Below are 23,069 nucleotides of genomic sequence, written 5' to 3' on the forward strand. Positions count from 1 at the left end.
TTTCTATCTTAATTGGAGGCTGAGGTGGACTAAACCAAACACAACTCCGAAAAATCATAGCTTATTCATCAATCGCCCACATAGGATGGATAACAACCATTCTACTATACAATCCAACTCTAACATTACTAAATCTACTAATTTATATCACAATAACTTTCACCATATTCATATTATTCATTCAAAACTCAACTACTACTACATTATCACTATCCCAAGCCTGAAACAAAACACCCATTATCACAACCCTTACCATACTCACCCTGCTCTCAATAGGAGGACTCCCACCACTATCAGGATTCATACCCAAATGAATAATTATCCAAGAACTAACAAAAAATGACATCCTTATTATACCAACATTCATAGCCATCACAGCACTACTCAACCTATATTTCTACATACGCCTCACCTACTCCACAGCACTAACACTATTCCCCTCCATAAACAACATAAAAATAAAATGACAATTCAACTCCACAAAACGAGCCATTCTCCTACCAACAGCAATCGTAATATCCACAATACTACTACCCCTCACACCAATACTCTCAATCCTACTATAGGAGTTTAGGTTAAACCCTTAGACCAAGGGCCTTCAACGCCCTAAGCAAGTATAATTTACTTAACTCCTGCCCAATAAGGACTGCAAGACTATATCTTACATCAATTGAATGCAAATCAAACACTTTAATTAAGCTAAATCCTCACTAGATTGGAGGGATACATCTCCCACGAATTTTTAGTTAACAGCTAAATACCCTAATCAACTGGCTTCAATCTACTTCTCCCGCCGCGAGGAAAAAAAGGCGGGAGAAGTCCCGGCAGGATTTGAAGCTGCTTCCTTGAATTTGCAATTCAAAATGATCATTCACCACAGGACTTGGTAAAAAGAGGACTCAACCTCTGTCTTTAGATTTACAGTCTAATACCTACTCGGCCATTTTACCTATGTTCATAAACCGCTGACTATTCTCAACCAACCACAAAGACATTGGCACCCTATATTTACTATTTGGTGCCTGAGCAGGAATAGTAGGCACTGGCCTAAGCTTATTAATTCGCGCTGAGCTAGGTCAGCCTGGCACACTAATCGGAGACGACCAAGTCTACAATGTATTAGTAACAGCCCACGCCTTCGTGATAATCTTTTTCATGGTCATGCCTATTATAATTGGCGGATTCGGAAACTGACTGGTCCCCCTAATAATTGGAGCACCCGACATAGCTTTCCCCCGTATAAATAATATAAGCTTCTGACTACTTCCTCCTTCTTTCTTACTATTAATAGCATCTTCAATAGTCGAAGCTGGTGCAGGTACAGGCTGAACTGTATATCCTCCTTTAGCCGGAAACCTAGCACATGCAGGAGCCTCAGTTGACCTCACCATCTTCTCCCTACACCTAGCCGGCGTATCCTCAATCCTCGGAGCCATCAACTTCATCACAACTATCATCAATATAAAACCACCTGCCATAACCCAATATCAAACTCCCCTTTTCGTATGGTCCGTCCTAGTCACGGCAGTACTACTCTTACTATCATTACCCGTCTTAGCAGCCGGAATCACTATACTACTTACTGACCGAAACCTAAATACAACCTTCTTCGACCCTGCAGGTGGAGGAGACCCCATTCTATACCAACACCTATTCTGATTCTTTGGTCACCCCGAAGTATATATTCTAATTCTCCCTGGGTTCGGAATAATTTCACACATTGTGACTTATTACTCAGGAAAAAAAGAACCTTTCGGTTATATAGGAATAGTTTGAGCTATAGTATCCATTGGGTTCCTAGGCTTTATCGTATGAGCCCATCACATGTTTACAGTAGGTATAGACGTTGACACACGAGCATACTTCACATCAGCTACTATAATCATTGCCATTCCCACAGGAGTAAAAGTCTTCAGCTGATTAGCAACACTACACGGAGGTAACATTAAATGATCTCCTGCCCTAATATGAGCCCTAGGTTTCATCTTCCTCTTCACAGTGGGCGGCCTAACTGGTATTGTCCTAGCCAACTCATCACTAGATATTGTCCTACACGACACCTACTACGTAGTTGCTCATTTCCACTATGTATTATCAATAGGAGCAGTCTTCGCCATCATGGGAGGTTTTGTCCACTGGTTCCCACTATTCTCAGGGTATACACTTAACCCAACATGAACAAAAATTCACTTCATAATTATATTTGTAGGTGTAAACCTAACATTCTTTCCACAACACTTCTTAGGCCTATCCGGTATACCTCGACGGTACTCCGACTACCCAGACGCCTATACAACATGAAATACCATTTCATCCATAGGCTCCTTTATTTCACTAACAGCAGTTATATTAATAATCTTCATTATCTGAGAAGCATTCACATCCAAACGAGAAGTACTAGCAGTAGATCTCACCACTACCAACCTCGAATGACTAAACGGATGCCCTCCACCATACCATACATTCGAAGAACCAGCATTCGTCAACCCAAAATATTCAAGAAAGGAAGGAATCGAACCCTCTCCCATTGGTTTCAAGCCAACATCATAACCACTATGTCTTTCTTTATAAACGAGATATTAGTAAAACCTTATATAACTTTGTCAAAGTTAAGTTACAAGTGAGAATCCTGTATATCTCCATGGCATATCCATTTCAATTAGGCTTCCAAGATGCAACATCACCTATTATAGAAGAACTCCTACACTTTCATGACCACACACTAATAATCGTCTTCCTAATTAGCTCCCTAGTCCTATACATTATTACCCTAATACTCACGACCAAACTAACACATACCAGTACTATAGACGCCCAGGAAGTAGAAACCGTTTGAACTATCCTTCCAGCCATCATCCTAATTTTAATCGCCCTACCTTCCTTACGAATCCTTTACATAATAGACGAAGTTAATAACCCCTCCCTCACTGTAAAAACAATCGGCCACCAATGATACTGAAGCTATGAATACACTGACTACGAAGACCTAAGCTTCGACTCTTACATAATCCCAACATCAGACCTAAAGCCAGGAGAACTACGATTATTAGAAGTAGATAATCGAGTTGTCTTACCCATAGAAATAACAATCCGAATACTAGTCTCATCAGAAGACGTACTACACTCATGAGCCGTACCCTCTCTAGGCCTAAAAACAGATGCAATCCCAGGACGCCTAAACCAAACAACCTTAATATCAACACGACCAGGCCTATTCTATGGACAGTGCTCAGAAATCTGCGGCTCAAACCACAGTTTTATACCAATTGTCCTAGAAATAGTACCCCTAGAAATCTTTGAAAAATGATCTGCATCAATACTATAACGTCATTAAGAAGCTAAATTAGCGTCAACCTTTTAAGTTGAAGATTGAGAGCTTATAACTCCCCTTAATGACATGCCACAATTAGATACATCAACATGACTCCTCACCATCCTTTCTATATTCTTAGCCCTCTTTGTGTTATTCCAACTAAAAATCTCAAACCACTCCTACTCCCCTAGCCCTAAACCAATATACACCAAAACACAAAAACAACAAACCCCTTGAGACACCACATGAACGAAAATTTATTTGCCCCTTTTATAGTCCCAATAATACTAGGCCTCCCTCTTACCACTCTAATTATTATCCTCCCATCTATCCTATTTCCCACACCAAACCGACTGGTCAACAACCGTACAATCTCCATTCAACAATGACTAACTAAACTTACATCAAAACAATTAATAAATGTACACAGTCCTAAAGGACAAACTTGATCTCTAATACTCATCTCACTATTCCTATTTATTGCCTCTACTAATCTCCTTGGAATATTACCTCACTCATTTACACCTACCACACAACTCTCAATAAACGTAGGAATAGCTATCCCCCTATGGGCCGGTGCCGTTATCACAGGCTTCCGCAACAAAACAAAAATATCCTTAGCACATCTGCTACCACAAGGTACACCCACCTTTCTCATTCCTATATTAGTAATTATTGAAACCATCAGCCTATTCATTCAACCAGTAGCACTAGCCGTACGACTAACTGCCAACATCACAGCAGGTCACTTACTAATACATCTAATTGGAGAAACAACCCTTGTACTAATAAATACCAGTTTATTAATAGCCCTCATCACTTTCACTATCCTTGCTCTATTAACCATTCTTGAATTCGCTGTAGCCCTAATTCAAGCTTACGTATTTACCCTCCTAGTAAGCCTATACCTTCATGATAACACATAATGACCCACCAAACTCACTCATACCACATAGTAAACCCCAGCCCTTGACCCCTCACTGGAGCTCTATCAGCACTTCTCATAACATCAGGCCTAATTATATGATTCCATTTCAACTCAATAATTTTACTAACTCTAGGCCTATCAACAAATATCCTAACAATATATCAATGATGACGAGACATCATCCGAGAAAGTACCTTCCAAGGCCACCACACACCAACCGTCCAAAAAGGACTACGATACGGAATAATTTTATTTATCGTCTCAGAAGTCCTATTTTTCACAGGCTTCTTCTGAGCCTTCTACCACTCAAGCCTTGCTCCCACTCCAGAACTAGGCGGATGTTGACCACCAACAGGCATCCGCCCCTTAAATCCCTTAGAAGTTCCCCTCCTCAACACTTCCGTGCTGCTAGCCTCTGGCGTATCTATTACCTGAGCCCACCATAGCTTAATAGAAGGAAATCGCAAACACATACTTCAAGCGCTCTTCATCACAATTGCACTGGGCCTCTACTTTACCCTATTACAAGCATCAGAGTACTACGAAGCCCCTTTCACAATCTCAGACGGAATTTATGGCTCTACATTCTTTGTAGCTACAGGTTTTCATGGATTACATGTAATTATTGGATCAACATTCCTCATCGTTTGTTTCCTACGTCAAGTAAAATTCCACTTTACATCAAATCACCATTTCGGCTTTGAAGCTGTCGCTTGATACTGACACTTTGTAGACGTCGTATGATTATTTCTTTACGTATCTATCTATTGATGAGGTTCCTAGTCCTTTTAGTATTAACAAGTACAACTGACTTCCAATCAGTTAGTTTCGGTACATCCCGAAAAAGAACAATAAACCTTCTACTAACACTATTAACAAATATAACCCTAGCTATACTACTCGTATTTATTGCCTTCTGACTTCCCCAACTAAACGTATACGCAGAAAAAACAAGTCCATATGAATGCGGATTTGACCCCATAGGATCAGCCCGCCTACCTTTCTCCATAAAATTTTTCCTGGTAGCCATCACCTTTCTCCTCTTTGACCTAGAAATTGCCCTCCTACTTCCCCTTCCCTGAGCAATCCAATCAAACAACCTAAACACAATACTCACAATAGCCCTATTCTTAATCTCCCTAATAGCAGCTAGCTTAGCTTATGAATGAACCCAAGAAGGCCTAGAATGAGCTGAATATGGTACTTAGTTTAAAATAAAACAAGTGATTTCGACCCACTAGACTGTGACTAAATTCACAATTACCAAGTGACCTTAATTCATATAAACATTCTCATAGCCTTCAGCATGTCCCTCGTGGGCCTATTAATATATCGATCCCACCTAATATCCTCATTACTCTGTCTAGAAGGTATAATACTATCACTTTTTGTCCTAGCAACCCTCACAATTCTAAGCTCACACTTTACCTTAGCCAACATGATACCTATTATCCTCCTAGTCTTCGCAGCCTGTGAAGCAGCTATCGGACTAGCTTTATTAGTTATAGTATCCAACACATACGGTACCGACTACGTGCAAAGCCTTAACCTCCTCCAATGCTAAAATTTATTATCCCTACAATCATATTAATACCCCTAACTTGACTATCAAAAAATAACATAATCTGAATTAACTCCACAACCCATAGTCTATTAATTAGCTTTTCAAGCCTACTCCTCCTTAATCAACTCAACGACAACAGCCTCAATTATTCACTAATTTTCTTCTCTGACCCCCTTTCCACCCCACTTCTAATCCTGACAATATGACTTCTCCCCTTAATACTAATAGCAAGCCAATCACATCTTATTAAAGAACCACCAGTCCGAAAAAAACTCTATATTACAATACTAATCACACTACAAGCCCTCCTAATCATAACATTCACCGCCACCGAATTAATCCTATTTTACATTATATTTGAAGCCACATTAATCCCTACCCTTATCATCATTACTCGCTGGGGTAACCAAACAGAACGACTCAACGCAGGACTATATTTCCTGTTTTACACACTAGTTGGATCCCTCCCACTATTAGTAGCACTAATATACCTGCAAAACACAGCAGGAACCTTAAATTTTCTACTTCTACAACACTGAGCCCAACCACTATCCACCTCCTGATCCAACATCTTTATATGACTAGCCTGTATAATAGCCTTCCTAGTAAAAATATCCCTCTATGGACTACACCTCTGACTACCCAAAGCACATGTAGAAGCCCCCATCGCAGGCTCCATAGTACTTGCAGCCGTACTACTAAAACTTGGCGGTTACGGCATGCTACGAATTACATCCATGCTTAACCCCCTAACAGAGCATATAGCATATCCATTCCTCATACTCTCCCTTTGAGGAATAATCATAACTAGCTCTATCTGTTTACGTCAAACAGACCTAAAATCACTCATTGCATATTCCTCAGTCAGCCATATAGCACTTGTTATCGCAGCCATCCTTATCCAAACCCCCTGAAGCTATATAGGGGCTACCGCTCTAATAATTGCCCATGGCCTCACATCCTCTATACTATTTTGTCTAGCAAATTCCAACTACGAACGCATCCATAGCCGGACCATAATCCTAGCCCGAGGCCTTCAAGTCTTTCTACCACTAATAGCCACCTGATGACTACTAGCAAGCCTAACAAATCTCGCTCTACCCCCAACCATCAACCTGATCGGAGAACTACTCGTAGTCATATCAGTCTTCTCATGATCAAACCCTACCATCCTTCTAATAGGAACAAACATTGTAATTATCGCTCTCTACTCCCTATATATGTTAATCATAACACAACGTGGCAAACACACACACCACATCAACAATATTACCCCATCCTTCACACGAGAGCATGCCTTAATAGCCCTACACATTATCCCCCTCCTACTCCTATCACTAAACCCCAAAATTATCTTAGGGCCCCTTTACTGTAAGTATAGTTTAAGAAAGACATTAGTTTGTGAAACTAACAATAGAAGACCTAAAACTTCTTACTTACTGAAAAAGTACCACAAGAACTGCTAATTCATGCTCCCACACCTAACAACTGTGGCTTTTTCAAACTTTTACAGGATAACAGTTATCCATTGGTCTTAGGAACCAAAAAAATTGATGCAACTCCAAATAAAAGTAATAAACTTACTTACCTCTTTTGCCCTACTTACACTACTAATCCTAACCACCCCAGTCATAGTACCCAACATAAATTCCCACAAAGACAACAAATACCAATCCTATGTAAAAAATATTGTCTTCTGCGCCTTTGTCACCAGCCTAATCCCCGCAATAATCTACCTCCATACAAACCAAGAAACACTCATCTCAAACTGACACTGAATTACCATTCAAACCCTCAAATTAACACTCAGCTTCAAAATGGATTACTTCTCACTTATATTTATACCAGTAGCACTATTCATTACATGATCCATCATAGAATTCTCCATATGATATATGCACTCCGACCCCCATATCAACCAATTCTTTAAATACCTACTCCTTTTCCTCATTACCATACTAATTCTCGTTACAGCTAACAATCTCTTCCAACTCTTTATCGGATGAGAAGGAGTAGGAATTATATCCTTCTTACTCATTGGCTGATGATTCGGACGAACAGACGCAAACACAGCCGCCCTCCAGGCAATCCTATACAATCGTATCGGAGACATCGGACTCCTCGCATCAATAGCATGATTCCTCTTCAACATAAACACATGAGACCTACAACAAATCTTTATACTCAACCAAAACCCCCTAAATTTCCCCCTAATAGGACTCGTACTAGCCGCAGCTGGAAAATCAGCCCAATTCGGACTTCACCCCTGACTCCCATCAGCAATAGAAGGTCCCACCCCAGTCTCAGCCCTACTCCACTCAAGCACAATAGTTGTAGCAGGAATCTTCCTACTTGTCCGCTTTTACCCCTTAATAGAAAATAATAAACCAATCCAAACAGTAACCCTCTGCTTGGGCGCCATCACAACCCTATTTACAGCCATCTGCGCCCTCACCCAAAATGACATCAAGAAGATCATTGCTTTTTCCACCTCCAGTCAACTAGGCCTAATAATAGTAACAATCGGCCTCAACCAACCTTACTTAGCATTCCTACATATTTGCACACATGCCTTCTTTAAAGCCATACTATTCCTATGCTCCGGCTCCATCATCCACAACCTCAACAACGAACAAGACATCCGAAAAATAGGAGGACTATTTAAAGCCCTCCCATTCACCACAACCGCCCTTATTATTGGATGCCTTGCACTAACAGGAATACCATTCCTCGCCGGATTTTACTCCAAAGACCCCATTATCGAAGCCGCCACTTCGTCTTATACCAACGCCTGAGCCCTACTATTAACTTTAATCGCCACCTCTCTCACAGCCGTCTATAGCACCCGCATCATCTTCTTCACACTACTAGGACAACCCCGCTTCCCTCCCTCTACAACTATCAACGAAAACAACCCACTACTAATCAATCCCATCAAACGACTACTCATTGGAAGTATCTTTGCCGGCTTCATCCTATCCAACAGTATCCCCCCAATAACCACACCCCTAATAACTATACCCCTGCACCTAAAACTAACCGCCCTTGCAATAACAACCCTCGGCTTCATTATTGCATTTGAAATTAACCTTGATACACAAAACCTAAAATATATACATCCATCAAACTCCTCTAAATTCTCCACCCTACTAGGGTATTTCCCCACAATTATACATCGCCTACCCCCTTACCTTGACCTATTAATAAGCCAAAAACTAGCAACTTCCCTACTAGACTTAATCTGACTAGAAACTATTTTACCAAAAACCACAGCCCTCATCCAATTAAAAGCCTCTACACTAACCTCTAATCAACAAGGCCTTATCAAACTCTACTTCTTATCTTTCCTCATCATCATTATCCTTACCATAATCCTATTTAACTACCCCGAGTAATCTCCATAATAATTACAACACTAATAAATAAAGACCAACCCATAACAATCACCAACCAAACACCATAACTATACAATGCTGCAACCCCCGTAGCCTCTTCACTAAAAACCCCAGAATCTCCAGTATCATAAACAACCCAATCCCCTAGCCCATCAAACTCAAATACAATCTTCACCTCTCCACTCTTCAAAGCATAAGCCACAACTAAAAATTCTATCACCAATCCCAAAATAACTGCCCCTAACACAACTTTATTAGAGACCCAAACCTCAGGATACTGCTCAGTGGCTATAGCCGTTGTGTAACCAAACACAACCAACATTCCCCCCAAATAAATCAAAAATACCATTAAGCCCAAAAACGAACCACCAAAACTTAAAACAACTCCACATCCAACACCACCACCCACAATCAATCCTAAACCCCCATAAATAGGTGAAGGTTTCGAAGAAACCCCCACAAAACTAATTACAAAAACAATGCTTAAAATAAAAACAATGTATGTTATCATTATTCTCACATGGACTTCAACCATGACCTATGACATGAAAAATCATCGTTGTCATTCAACTACAAGAACATCAATGACCAACATCCGAAAAACACACCCACTAATAAAAATTATCAACGACGCATTCGTCGACCTACCCACCCCATCAAACATCTCCTCATGATGAAACTTTGGCTCTCTACTCGGCCTCTGCTTAATTGTACAAATCCTAACAGGTCTATTCCTAGCAATACACTACACACCAGACACAACAACCACCTTCTCATCAGTTACACATATTTGCCGAGACGTAAACTACGGTTGAATCATCCGATATCTACATGCAAATGGAGCCTCTATATTCTTTATCTGCCTTTACGCCCACATAGGACGAGGCCTATACTATGGCTCCCACGCCTTCCGAGAAACATGGAATATCGGAGTCATCCTACTATTCACAGTTATAGCCACTGCATTCGTAGGCTACGTCCTACCCTGAGGACAAATATCATTTTGAGGCGCAACCGTCATCACCAACCTCCTATCAGCAATCCCATATATTGGTACTACCTTAGTCGAATGAATCTGAGGTGGCTTCTCTGTAGACAAAGCAACACTAACACGCTTTTTTGCCTTCCACTTCATCCTCCCTTTTATTATTCTAGCATTAGCAATTGTCCACCTCATTTTCCTCCACGAAACAGGATCCAATAACCCCACAGGTATTCCATCTGATATAGACAAAATCCCATTCCACCCCTACTACACAATCAAAGACATTCTAGGCGCCCTACTACTAATCCTAACCCTACTAACACTAACCCTATTCGCACCGGACCTGCTTGGAGACCCCGACAACTACACCCCAGCAAACCCACTCAGTACCCCAGCACACATCAAACCAGAATGATATTTTCTATTCGTATACGCAATCCTACGATCAATCCCCAATAAACTAGGCGGAGTCTTAGCCTTACTACTCTCAATCCTAATCCTAGCCTTCATCCCAATACTCCACACATCCAAACAACGAAGCATAATATTCCGGCCCTTCAGCCAGTTTCTATTCTGAGTATTAGTCGCAGACCTATTAACCCTAACATGGATCGGTGGCCAACCCATAGAACACCCCTACATAATCGTAGGCCAACTCGCATCCATCCTTTACTTCCTCTTAATCCTAGTACTAATACCAGTAGCTAGTCTTATCGAGAACAAGCTTATAAAATGAAGAGTCTTTGTAGTATAACTAATTACCCCGGTCTTGTAAACCGGAAAAGGAGAGCGAACCACACCTCCCTAAGACTCAAGGAAGAAGCATCACACTCCACCATCAGCACCCAAAGCTGAAATTCTACATAAACTATTCCCTGAAAAATATATATTGTACAATAACCACAAGGCCACAGTACTATGTCCGTATTAAAAATAACTTATCTTATTACATACTACTATGTACCCGTGCATGTATGCATGTCCACATAACCAGTAATAGCGATGTCCTGTAAATATGTATATGTATACATACTATGTATAATTGTACATTCAATTATCTTCACCACGAGCAGTTAAAGCCCGTATTAAAATTTATTAATTTTACATATTACATAATATTCATTGACAGTACATTAGTGCATGCTCTTATGCATCCACAAGCTAATCTAACAGAACTAATTCTTATGGCCGCTCCATTAGATCACGAGCTTAATCAGCATGCCGCGTGAAACCAGCAACCCGCTCGGCAGGGATCCCTCTTCTCGCACCGGGCCCATTAATCGTTTTTACGTTTCATTGAAATGAAAGCTGTTTTTCTGATTTTGGAGAAGCAAGGGGGAAAAAATTTGAGAAATGGACCTGCAAGATGAATTTACAGATGTGTCTAAACTCACAAACTAAGTGCTTAAATTACATTTTCAAAAGGAGTTTGAAGTTTATATAACAGCAGGCTTCTTTTTCTCTTCCCCTAGTGCATTTTTCACTTTTGAGCAGGTTATTTTGGCACATAGAAACTAAAACTTGTAAGAGAAGCTAATGAATTTATTCAGGAAGCACAATGTGAAATTAGTGGCACAGTTTTAAAAAATTAACTCTCTTAGACAAAGCTTATAAAAATTGATTAACAAGCTAGTAGTGGCTATTGAAAGAACATGCATGCTTTCACATCTTTTAGAAAACCACTCTAAATTATTATGAAAGCTTATACGTATTCTGAATTAACACACGTTTAAATACTTGTGTTCTTTGTTTCTCCTAATGTTCCATTTTCGGTTTCTTCACATTTGATTCACAATTATATAATATGGAAAATAGAAGGAACGGTGCCGCAGCAAACTTCGGCTGGTGATAAAGCAATCTGCGTTACCTGCTCCATTTGTCTTTTTCTTTCTTCCCTTTTTGTTGTTATTATTTATTGGCATTTTGCCTGCAGCAAGGCATAGGTTTTAAATGTGGCCCTTATGATGTCTGTGAGTCAATCTAGAGAAGGCAGAGTATTTCAAGGGCAGCACAAAAGATAACCATTGTTGAATTTTAATTTGAAGCATTTTAGCATACATGTGCAATGGAGGTTTATTTATTGAATTTAAAAAATTAATTCCTTACAGCCCTGAGTGTATTTTTTTTTTGTCTGCCCCTGGGTTTGTACATATTGGTGTTTTTTTTTTTTTCTTTTTGATATTTCAACAGGTGAGGTTAGCAAGACAGCTGATGATGCTGTTTTACACCTAGAGGTCTTATGGAACCAGGGCTGCATTCGTAAGCGGAACAAACAACTTTGGGGGATGGTTTAATAATTGCCTTTGGTAGAACTCGTGCCACATTCATTAAAAAAGTCCAGGCAAGGCTGCTTCCTTGATATTCATTTCTTTTCAGTTACCAGGCAAACAAACAAACAAAAATCCCTTCCTGAAAGCTGCTTAGTTATCTAACCTAGAATATCTTTGACTAGGATGGAAGTTACACATCTCAAATATCTCAACATTTAGATGCTAGAGCTTGGCAGACATTTGGATAATTTCTGGAATGTGTGACTTGTCTGCTTTTCTTGCTTTTGAAAGCATTTAAAATAGTCTAGAATGTTAACCTTTATATACTGTCAGATTAAGATTTTCACTCTTAAAAACATTTTTTTGCGAATGAAAAATATCACATTGTCTAATCATCTCTGATGTAGGAAATGACTAGAGAATAGTTAATATAAAAATCATGATTTTATTTTTTGGGAAATTATAAGGGAATACTAAACCTCTACCTAGTTTATAATTACAGATTATTGAAACCCATCTATCTTTTTTCCTCATTTAGTTTTATAACTAGATCTGAACTTAGGCTTGTAAAAGTGACATTATATATAAACCCCACAGAAATTTACCTTGTATAGAAAGGAGGTAGCAAGTATTCACTTTTGCCTGTCAAGGAATGCCCATAAGAATTGTTGGTAGGAGTCTAAATGTGGAGGTAAATAATAAGCAGGTATTGACTTCTGTTGAGATCAATATCAAGATTTGTTGACCCAAAGAGGTTAAAATTGACTGAAGAGTGGGACAATAAATCTTGTTATTGACTAGAAAGCAGAAGTCAATATATGTATTATTATAAACATTTTTCTTTTAGTGTAGATGATACGGGTGGAGTCATTTTTAAGACCTTAAGTGCATATAGGCACACATTCTTTATATCATGGTGGTAGCCATATAGGCTCCTTGACTTACTAAAAGTGTGTTTATTCACGTGACATCAGTAATGCTCCTAGATCATTGTTTGTGATGTCAACCATGCTTCTCCCTGTGCTTAGGTCTCTTACTCTGATTAATTTCACATTGAAATGTGGAATGCCCAAACTTATACAATGAAATTTTGTTTGAAAGGAAAAAAGCAGAAAAGATACTTAGATTTTTTTTTTCCCTAGAGTGTGATTCAGGTGCTTTCCAGATCTCTGAATAATACTGCTCCAGTTGTGTGTGTGTGTATGTGTGTGTGTGTACATGCACGTGTATTTTTGTGTACACATGCCTATGTTCTGTGTGCCGGCTCAATGTGCTTTCATTTTTCGGGCAAACAAGAGACTTCCTTCCAGGTTTCCAACTGCTATGACTCTGCTCGTCACTTGAGATGTTATATTTACTATATAGTCTTGAAAGCATGTCAAGATTAAGACACGTTTAAAATATATATTTCAAATTGTTTTTTCCAAACTACAAAATGTATACCAGCTGGGTGTTACTAGGTCACTTCTGAGATTTTCTGTTCACCACCAACCACCCAATCGTGCATAAGCCAAATAGAGATTTTATCTTACTATAGTTGAGAGAAGTGGAAATGGAAAATGATTTTCCATTGTTCCAAATAGCTCTCATGTTGATAAGAAATCAAGCTCTGTACATCCAAGCTGAACAGAGCTTGCTGGGTTACACTAAGTCTCTGTTTGTCCAGTAGCTTTGCCCAAACTGAGGTCTGTACACATGGATCAGGAATGCATGAAATCCTGAAGGAATAGTCAGCCAGGACATTGATGTTTCAGATTACTCACCCAAAATTCTCTCATGCGATATGAATTCACCTTCGTACCTTCATCCCCAGCCTCATTGCAATAAGGAAGGAAAAACACAGAAGTTTCTTTTCTTTCTAACCATCTCCCAAAAGATGGTACTTTACAAGGAATATTCAAATCCATAAATGCTCTGAAATCTGCAAGCTAGGGATGAAACATGAAAGATGCCTTCAATGCCTCACACTACGGGGTGTCTCCAATTCCTCAATACACCCCATTGTGCCTCACGGCTGGAGAAAGTGCTGCACAACCCATTTCCTCCTTTAACTGTGAATTTCCTCACTTCTATGGGTTTAGATTTTAATGGTTGAATTACATTTACATCTACTTGTGCATTTGCCATCAGCAGCCAAGTTCCTGCCTAAAGTCTTTACTAACTTTGAGAAAAAGTTTCTCATAAACAGCCTCATTTGGTTTCTCTATATAAATTCATACAACAGCTCTTAAATCCTAGGAAGCTCCAGAGATAACTCTCAGTATTGAACGGCAGGTCATCCTGCCTATCTATTGTTGTTATTGTTGTTGTTGTTTTTTGGGGTGGGGGGGTTATTCTTTTCTTTTTTTTAAATAATAGCTAAATTCTTTTTTTTTAAATTGAACTATAGTTGATGTCCAATATTATATAAATTGCAGGTGTACAATATACTGATTCACAACTTTTAAAGGTTATACTCCATCTACAGTTATTATAAAATATTGGCTATATTACCTGTGTTGTACAATATATCCTTGTAGCTTATTTTATACATAAGAGTTTGTACCTTTTAATCTCCTATGCCTATCTTGCCCCTCCCCCCTTCCCTCTCCCTACTGGTAGCCACTAGCTTGTTCTCTGTATCTATGAGTTTGCTTCTTTTTCATTGTTTTCACTAATTTGTTGTATTTTTTTAGATTCCACATATAAGTGATATCATACAGGATTTGTCTTTCTCTATCTGACTTATTTCACTTAACGTAATGCCCTCCAATTCCATCCATGTTGCTGCAAATGCATTATTTCATTCTTTTTTTATGGCTGAGTAGTATTCCATTGTATACATATACCACATCTTCTTTATCCATTTATCTGTTGATGTACATGCACCCCAATGTTCATAGCTGCATATTATTTATAATTTCCAAGATATGTCTATTGGTTTTAAGAGCTTTATAGTGAACCATAGCTCAAGATAAATAGGTAATTAAGCTGCAATAATTCCAAAACCATGGAAATGTTGCAAAATTTTTGTTAGTCAGAGGTGTTGATCAACTAAGTTTTAGAATTGTGGTCTTTAGTGAGAAGAAAATGGTTCTATGATGAGAATATACCCAAAGGGTATTGAAGAGCCATCTAATCATGTAATAGTATATTGGATAATATTTTAGAAATGCATCCAAGTTCCTACACCAAAATGTCTGCATTTTCACCATAAACATAGGAAAGTACAACACAAGGCAAGGATGTAGTTAGGACGTGGTTCCAGGCTACTGCCTCCACAAAAAATTTATGTTTTTAATCTAACCCACCCTGTTACACAAATTTTATCCATCTCCATATATGTATATGAATTTTCTACAAAAATTAAGAAATTTCAGCTTGAATCCTTACTACTTGTGATTATTGCTAAAATATACACTCTTACCCTTTGCCTCATGCATATTCTGTATGTAAAGATGAAAAAAGGAAAAAATCTATGCCCTTTGTCTTCTAATAGTGATAGGCTTACAGGAGACACCCAAACTTTCTCATTCATTCTACTGTTTACCTCAGTGGTCCCCAAACTTTTTGGCACCAGGGACCAGTTTCGTGGAAGACAATTCTTCCACAGACCGGGGTGGGTGGTGTGGGGGGATGGTTCAGGTGGTAATGCGAATGACGGAGAGCGATGAGGAGTGACAGATGAAGCTCCCAGTCTGCAGCCAGGAGGTTGAGGACCCCTGGTCTAGCTGGTCAAAGTCTGCCATGGATGTCTGCTGGTAGGCCTTCCATCACTGGAAGAATCACAGGAGGTGGATAGGATTATGCCCACAGATGTGAAAAAGGCATTGCCTCAAAAAATTTTTTGACAAATCACAGAGCTGATTTCACTCCCTTCGGAAACCTTACCTAATCATCAGAAAAGGCATTTCTTAAGGCATAAACCCAAGTGTGGGGTTATTTGGAGAGGAGACAGCAGAAAAAGCATTTTGCAAGTTAAAAACAAACAAATAAATGGTAAAGGAGTTTGAAGATATGGAAAAACAAAAAAAATGGATCATAAATTGGCAGCAAAGAAAGCTGAAGTCCAGCACAGTGTATACTATAGAATCCCCCAAAGGCTCAGCCCTTCTGAAAATAAGGAAGGAGTGAGTAGAGACTCTGAAAAGGAGGAGTGATTTAAAGTCTAATAGTCAGATGCCCTTCCCAACCCCATGCAGCTGAGCATCTTCTCCTCTCTCACTGCAGTGAGACTGAAGTTTTATTCCCTGAAGACAGTAAAACAGAGGGTATCTGTACAGGGGGAGAGTCTTGAGGGTCTATCCTGAAAATAGAAAGCATATGTGAATGTCTACATAGGATCCCTGAAATCCCTGACCCAGTTCCCCTTTGTGGCTCCCAAAACACGGGCAGCCAGACCTTCACTAGAGGGAGAAAACTGGGGCACCTTCCCTACAGAATCTGACTGACCCAAAAGAAAGACAAAGGATAGTTTTGGTGTTCCTCAACTGAATGGCTCTGGCAGATTCCTTGCAACAAATACCGCAGTTAGCTGATCTCATACCATGAACTTCTAATCAGCCTGTTTTTAACAGCCATTCTTAAAGGTGAGTCATTGAGGATTATCAGACAATGGAAAATTGTAGGGAAATGTGGAGTCCAAAACAAACAATAAAACTGGAAACTACTTAGAGGTAACATAGACATTGGAAAGATAGAAGAACTTGAAGAGAAAAAAATCCCAATAATTAATCATTAGCAATATAAGTAAACTATTACTACCATGGAACAAGAACAGAGAACTGTTTTTAAAAAGAGACATTCAAAACAGAAAAACAAGCTCATGGAAAGTAAAATTATTTTAGATGAAATAAAAAACCCAATAGAAGAATTAAAAGATAAAGATGAGGGAATTTCCTGGAAGGTAACCAAAAGGAAAACAAGATAGAAATTAAAAAGATAAATATAAAAACCCAATCCAGGAGGCCCAGTACCCAAATAAGTGGTACTGCAGGAACTGTTTGCATACATGATTCTGACAAAAAGAGAGAGAGGGAGAAGGAAGGAAGGAAGGAAGAGAAGGAAGGAAGGAAGGAAGGAAGGAAGGAAAGAAGGAAGGGAGAGAGAGAGAGAGAGAAAGAAAGAAAGAAAGAAAGAAAGAAAGAAAGAAAGAAAGAAAGAAAGAAAGAAAGAAAGAAAGAAAAGGAAAGAAAGGGAGAAAGAAAGGATAATTCTATAATTTTCCTTTATATACTATACCCTGTCCAGTTCCTGTGACACTATAAGGACTAGCCTGGAGCTAAAGATTCATAGGCTCTTACTGAGAATTCTTCAACAAGGAAACTGACTTCATCCACTCAAATCCATGTGTGAACTGAGTTTTATGACTACCACAAAATAATACCTTGACTTACAAAATGCTTTAATTTAAAAATTTTTAAGAATTCATTTTTAGATTTAACTTTATTGGATTTCTTTCTTTCTTTTTTTTTAATTGGGGTATAGTTGTGTGGATTTATTTCTTTAAAAAAACAGCTTTGTTGAGTTATAACATACATATAATCAACTGCTTCTGAATATAATTATTTTAATATATACACTTTAATGTATTTAAAGTGTACAACTTGATCAGTTTTGACGTGTATATGAACCAATGGAACCACTGCAATAAGATAATGAGCATATCCAATCACTCCCAAGGTTTCCTTTTGCCCTTTGTAATCCCCTGCCTACCCCTTCCTCATTCCTCTCCCCCAGACTTACTTTCTGTCACTATAGATTAGTTTGCATTTATCTTCTAGAGTTTTATATTAAATAGATTTACATAGTGTTCCTTTTTGTGAGGCTTCTTTCATTTAGCATAACTGAGATTCATCTGCGTTGTGTGTATCAATACCTCATTCTTTTTAATGCCGAGTTGTATTTCATTGTATGTATATACCATAATCTGTTTATCCATTCACCTGTTGAGTGGCATTTGGGTTGTTATCAGTTAGAGGCTACTACAAATAAGGCTGCTATGAACATCTCGTATATGTTTGTACTAACATGCTTTCATTTCTGTTGGGTAATATCTACAAATGGAATGACTAGATTGTATGGTAGGAGTATAGTTAGCTTTCTAAGAAACACCATATTATTTCCTAGAGTGGTTATATCATTTTACACTCCCACCAGAAATATATGAGAGTTCTAGCTGTTCCACACCCTTGTGACACTTTTTCATATTAGCCTTTTACTATTAGCCATTTATTAGATCTTTTAAATTTTCCAAAGAAATACAATTTTCTTATAACATGCACATGGCTGATTGCCCACCAAGGGTGATTTCCTGCTTGTCTCCCCACCCCCATTGTGATACTAATTTTCCCATTCGCCCTTGTAGTTAGAACATGCCAGAAAATGAGCTCTATGGGAAAATCTTCTGGGAAGCTTCTGAGAAAGGTTTCTTTCTCTCTAAAATAATAATAATAATAATAGTAGAGAAACATCAAGAGAGGCATTCATTCTCATCACTACAAATGGTTATGTGAGAATACGATGTTTAAAGCAAAACAGCTGTGCTGGTTATCACCTGTTTAACCTTCTAGATAAACTCTCCTCCCTTCCCCATTCTGCTCTCTGGGAGGCTTACCTATTAGGACAAGGTAAAGTGTTCCCTTGCTCTATGACTTCCTGTTGGGTTTAACCAACGAGGAGCTCACGCAGGTGACTGGAGGAAGAGAGGACAGTAAAGGAAGTAGTGATCCCTCTATCTCCCTCCTGCAGGGTCCCCTCAGGTGGCTGTGTCTTCATGCCGAAGGTCACAGCTTGTTTCAGGTTAACTTCTCTACACACCTCCTCCTTCCTGGTTCTAGTAGCTGCTCCCTCCTCCTGCTCCTTCATGCCTAGGGATGGTGGCCGTCCTGCTGTTACCAGCCAGCCCCTTGGCAAACAGTACTATCCCTTGTGGCTGCCTACAATCTTCCCACATTTTTGTAAATAAAGTTGAGTTATGCTAATTTAAGGGTCATCTATTTTCCCTGAGACCCTTTGAGGGACAAGTCTGAATTTAAAGGCCAATAACGATAAGAAAAAGTTGGAAAACACCTGAGCTATCTTCTTGCATCTCTGAATTAACCAATTTTGGAACTTCTTACAACCAAACACCAAACTACTTGTTGGTTATACAGGACATAATTATAAATATAATTATAAATATTACAAATCCTTTCTTATTCTTATCACTTTTCCTAATTGGAAGATTGAGCTTACATTTTGTGACTTGGACATCTCCGTCACCTCTCTCTAGTCCCAGCCAATCTGCAGTTGTAGGTCTCACATGCCTGCCTTTCTCATCTTCCTTTGTTCTCATCTCCCTTCCATTCTCCTAGAACTGGAATCTTAGATTCTGACCACTTGATTGTGGGTTGTTCTAAAAGATCAGTGCTATTAGACTCCTCATTAGCGAAAAGGAACTCCTTGGGCAACACAGAATCTCTAGCTTCATACCTTTCCTTCCTCTGGAATCTCTAGCTAGCAAGCGTACAGTTACTTTTCTTCTCCATATAAGCATCCTCTGCTATTACCCCCTGGCCACCATCACAATTAATTTAAGAGTTAAATTAAATACCTCTGCTTTGAGGAATGTAACTATGAGTGCATACACACACACACATCAAGGCCATTCAAATGAGGTAGCAACTTAGGTTGGGTTCCTACCTTGAGTAGACTCCCTTGAGTAGATGAAGGTCAAGGATACTTAGGTTATGAGACCAACATTTTTTTGGTGTCATTTCTTAATGTTTTAATGCCCATGACATAATGACTATGAATAGGTATCTACATGTCCCATCAGGTCACTAGAAATAATTCATTCAGCATGTTAGTCCATATCTCCCAATACTCACTCTTGACTAAGAAATTATTCCCCACAACTGCTTAGGATGATATAATTGTTTCATTGGTAGCATTTTTTTTTAATTGGAAGTTTGGAATTAATTACAGATATATTTAAGATAAACACAGTGTTAATATTTATGAGTTAAGGAAATATGCTTGCCTTTTGAGTATTTATAATGTTTAAAATACTTTAGTCTATTAGATAACAGGTAAAATTTGTGATCCAACTTAAAATGTATAATTAGCAATTGATTTAGGTCTGTGCATTTAAGTAGAAATTTTATTTAGTTTATATAGCAATTACAGTAAGTGTATAAAGTATTAAAACATTTAAGAAAACTTAAGGTTCATATTATTTCTAGGTTTAATTTATCAGAGCCATTAGAGGTATTTTAAGTATTCTGGAAATTTTGTTTTTAGATCACACATTTGAAATATCTAAATAAGAAGTCAAATATATTTAACTTATAAATTTAGTTTAAAATATTCAAAGGAGTTTAATTAACTTAGTTTGTAAATGGGACTAAACATTAATCAAAGGCCTCATAAAAGTGATTGCTAGATTTGCTAAACTTATAAATATAAGATTATAGAAGAGCTAAGTTTTCAAATTTTACATCTAATAATTCAAATATACTTTTAACTCAACCTCTGAATAATCTTTTCTGTATACAAAATCTGCCCTCGAAAATATTGACATTGACAAAGCAAAACAGGCCTGTAAGAAGCAAAAAATTGACATTGAAAAGCTGGCATGTAGGACGATAAAGAAGCATTAAATTACAGTGATAGTAAAGACCTTCTAAGAACACTGCATACCACAAATGTCTTCAAATACTCTCAACTTCAGGCAAGTTTCGCAGTATTAGTACTGAGGAGCAGAAGAAGGTAGTGGTCACAAACTGAGGCTTTGGAGTCAGATCCATGTGGTTTGTGCTCCATATATAGCTGCAAGATTCTGGATGAGCACTAAACTTTCTAAAATGCATTTTCTTTATTTGAGAACTGGAGAAATCAATAGTTCATAGACATAAATTTTTGAGAGACTTGAATGAGATAATGCTTACAAAGTGCTCAGGAGAGTACCTGGAATCAAAGTAAAGGCTAAATAAATGTTAACTAGTACTAGGAGGAGGAGAAATCTTCTCTTACAGGAACTACTCTCACCCTGGCTTTCAAATAGATGCCCTTAGAAACAATATATGATCATTGCAAACTCAGTGAAATCCTGTCTAGAAAGTTATGCACCTGGTAGTGGGTAGAGAGAGGAAAGAATAGCTTTGTTTTCTGTTGAATAGAAACCACGATAATCAAAGATAAAAAAGGATATTGTTTATCAAAAATAGCAACTCTTATTTGTCTTCTGATAACAGCTTTTATGTATTCATTCTCAAAGGAATTATAGTTTTATAAGTGCACTTAACAAGTTTATAACCTATTTAGCTTAGCCACTGCCCAAGTGTATTATTATAAAATGAAGTGAGAAAAGAATCATCATATCTGTTCTCAAAATTACACTTAAAGTATTTAATTCTGTGTCTTTATAATAACAGAAAAAATGGAAGCCAACTTACATTTATAACAGTAGCTGATTTATTAATAAATAATGATACATTTATAAATGAGTATGCTATTCAGCCATTAAGATGAATTATGGAAATTTATATATGTTATCAGGAAAATGCATTTACAACATACTGATGAATAAATTTTAAAACCAAGTTGCAAAGGTAATATATAAAAAAGTTTATTTTTTGTTTAAAAAAAAGGGAGAATATATTCCCATTTTACCAGATATATCTATAAAGTATATAAATACATAGAAATAATCTAGATAATTAGATGTTGTTACACGCACTATTGGCAAAAATTTTAACATCCATGTCTGTAAGGTTGTAAAGAAAGGTCTCCCCTACATTATTTGCTAATAAAGGAATTGCTACACCAACCAGAAAAGTAACGCAACAGTTTCTATTGAAATGTTAAATGAGAAATCCTACTTTTGAGAATTAAATAAATAAAAATGCCAGCATACACAATGGTAATTTTTTTTTATGTTACTTTTAATTAATTTATTTAATTTTTTACTTTTGGCTGTGTTGGGTCTTCGTTTCTGTGCGAGGGCCTTCTCTAGTTGTGGCAAGCGGGGGCCACTCTTCATTGCGGTGCACGGGCCTCTCACTATCGCGGCCTCTCCTGTTGTGGAGCACAGGCTCCAGATGTGCAGGCTCAACAGTTGTGGCTCACGGGCCTAGTTGCCCCATGGCATGTGGGATCTTCCCAGACCAGGGCTCAAACCCGTGTCCCCTGCATTGGCAGGCAGATTCTCAACAACTGCGCCACCAGGGAAGCCCCACAATGGTAATTTTTTCACACCTTTTTGTGTTAGCAAAAAGAACAACTTAGATGCTCCTTAGTTGCACCATGGAAATGATACTGTGGAACTTCCATGGGTAGGTTATAAAAGACATTGAATCATCCACCTTGTTCTCTATTGGATCAATTACCCGGGGGAAAGCCAGTCACCATGTCATAAGGACACTTAAGCAGCCCTATGCAGAGGTCAACATGTAAAGAAATGGATGCAACCTTCAAAAGCCAACAAGGAACTGAGGACTCCAGCCAACAGCCATGTGAATAAGCTGCTTTGGGAACAGATCTTCCCACCCCAGTCAAGCCTTCAGATGACTGCAGACTCAGCCAACACCTTGACTGCAGCCTCATGAGAAACCCTAACCCAGAACAACTGGACTTATTTTCTCCCAGGTTCCT

General features: G+C 38.4%; 1 protein-coding gene and 3 pseudogenes across 1 annotated transcript; all 4 read left to right on the forward strand.

The window, feature by feature from the left end:
• The first annotated feature begins 1,663 nt into the window (after positions 1-1,663).
• LOC130707655 (cytochrome c oxidase subunit 2-like) lies at positions 1,664-3,328 on the forward strand (annotated as a pseudogene).
• Positions 3,329-3,393: 65 nt separating this feature from the next.
• On the forward strand, positions 3,394-7,176 carry LOC130707654 (ATP synthase subunit a-like). The gene is given in 1 exon segment (XM_057543764.1): positions 3,394-7,176. A coding segment is annotated over 1 exon segment (681 nt). The 5' UTR covers positions 3,394-3,558; the 3' UTR covers positions 4,240-7,176.
• Positions 7,177-7,333: 157 nt separating this feature from the next.
• Positions 7,334-9,785, forward strand: LOC130707652 (NADH-ubiquinone oxidoreductase chain 5-like; annotated as a pseudogene).
• Positions 9,680-10,924, forward strand: LOC130707653 (cytochrome b-like; annotated as a pseudogene).
• Positions 10,925-23,069: the final 12,145 nt, after the last annotated feature.

Source organism: Balaenoptera acutorostrata, chromosome 1, assembly GCF_949987535.1.
Source record: "Balaenoptera acutorostrata chromosome 1, mBalAcu1.1, whole genome shotgun sequence".
Taxonomy (NCBI): domain Eukaryota; kingdom Metazoa; phylum Chordata; class Mammalia; order Artiodactyla; family Balaenopteridae; genus Balaenoptera; species Balaenoptera acutorostrata.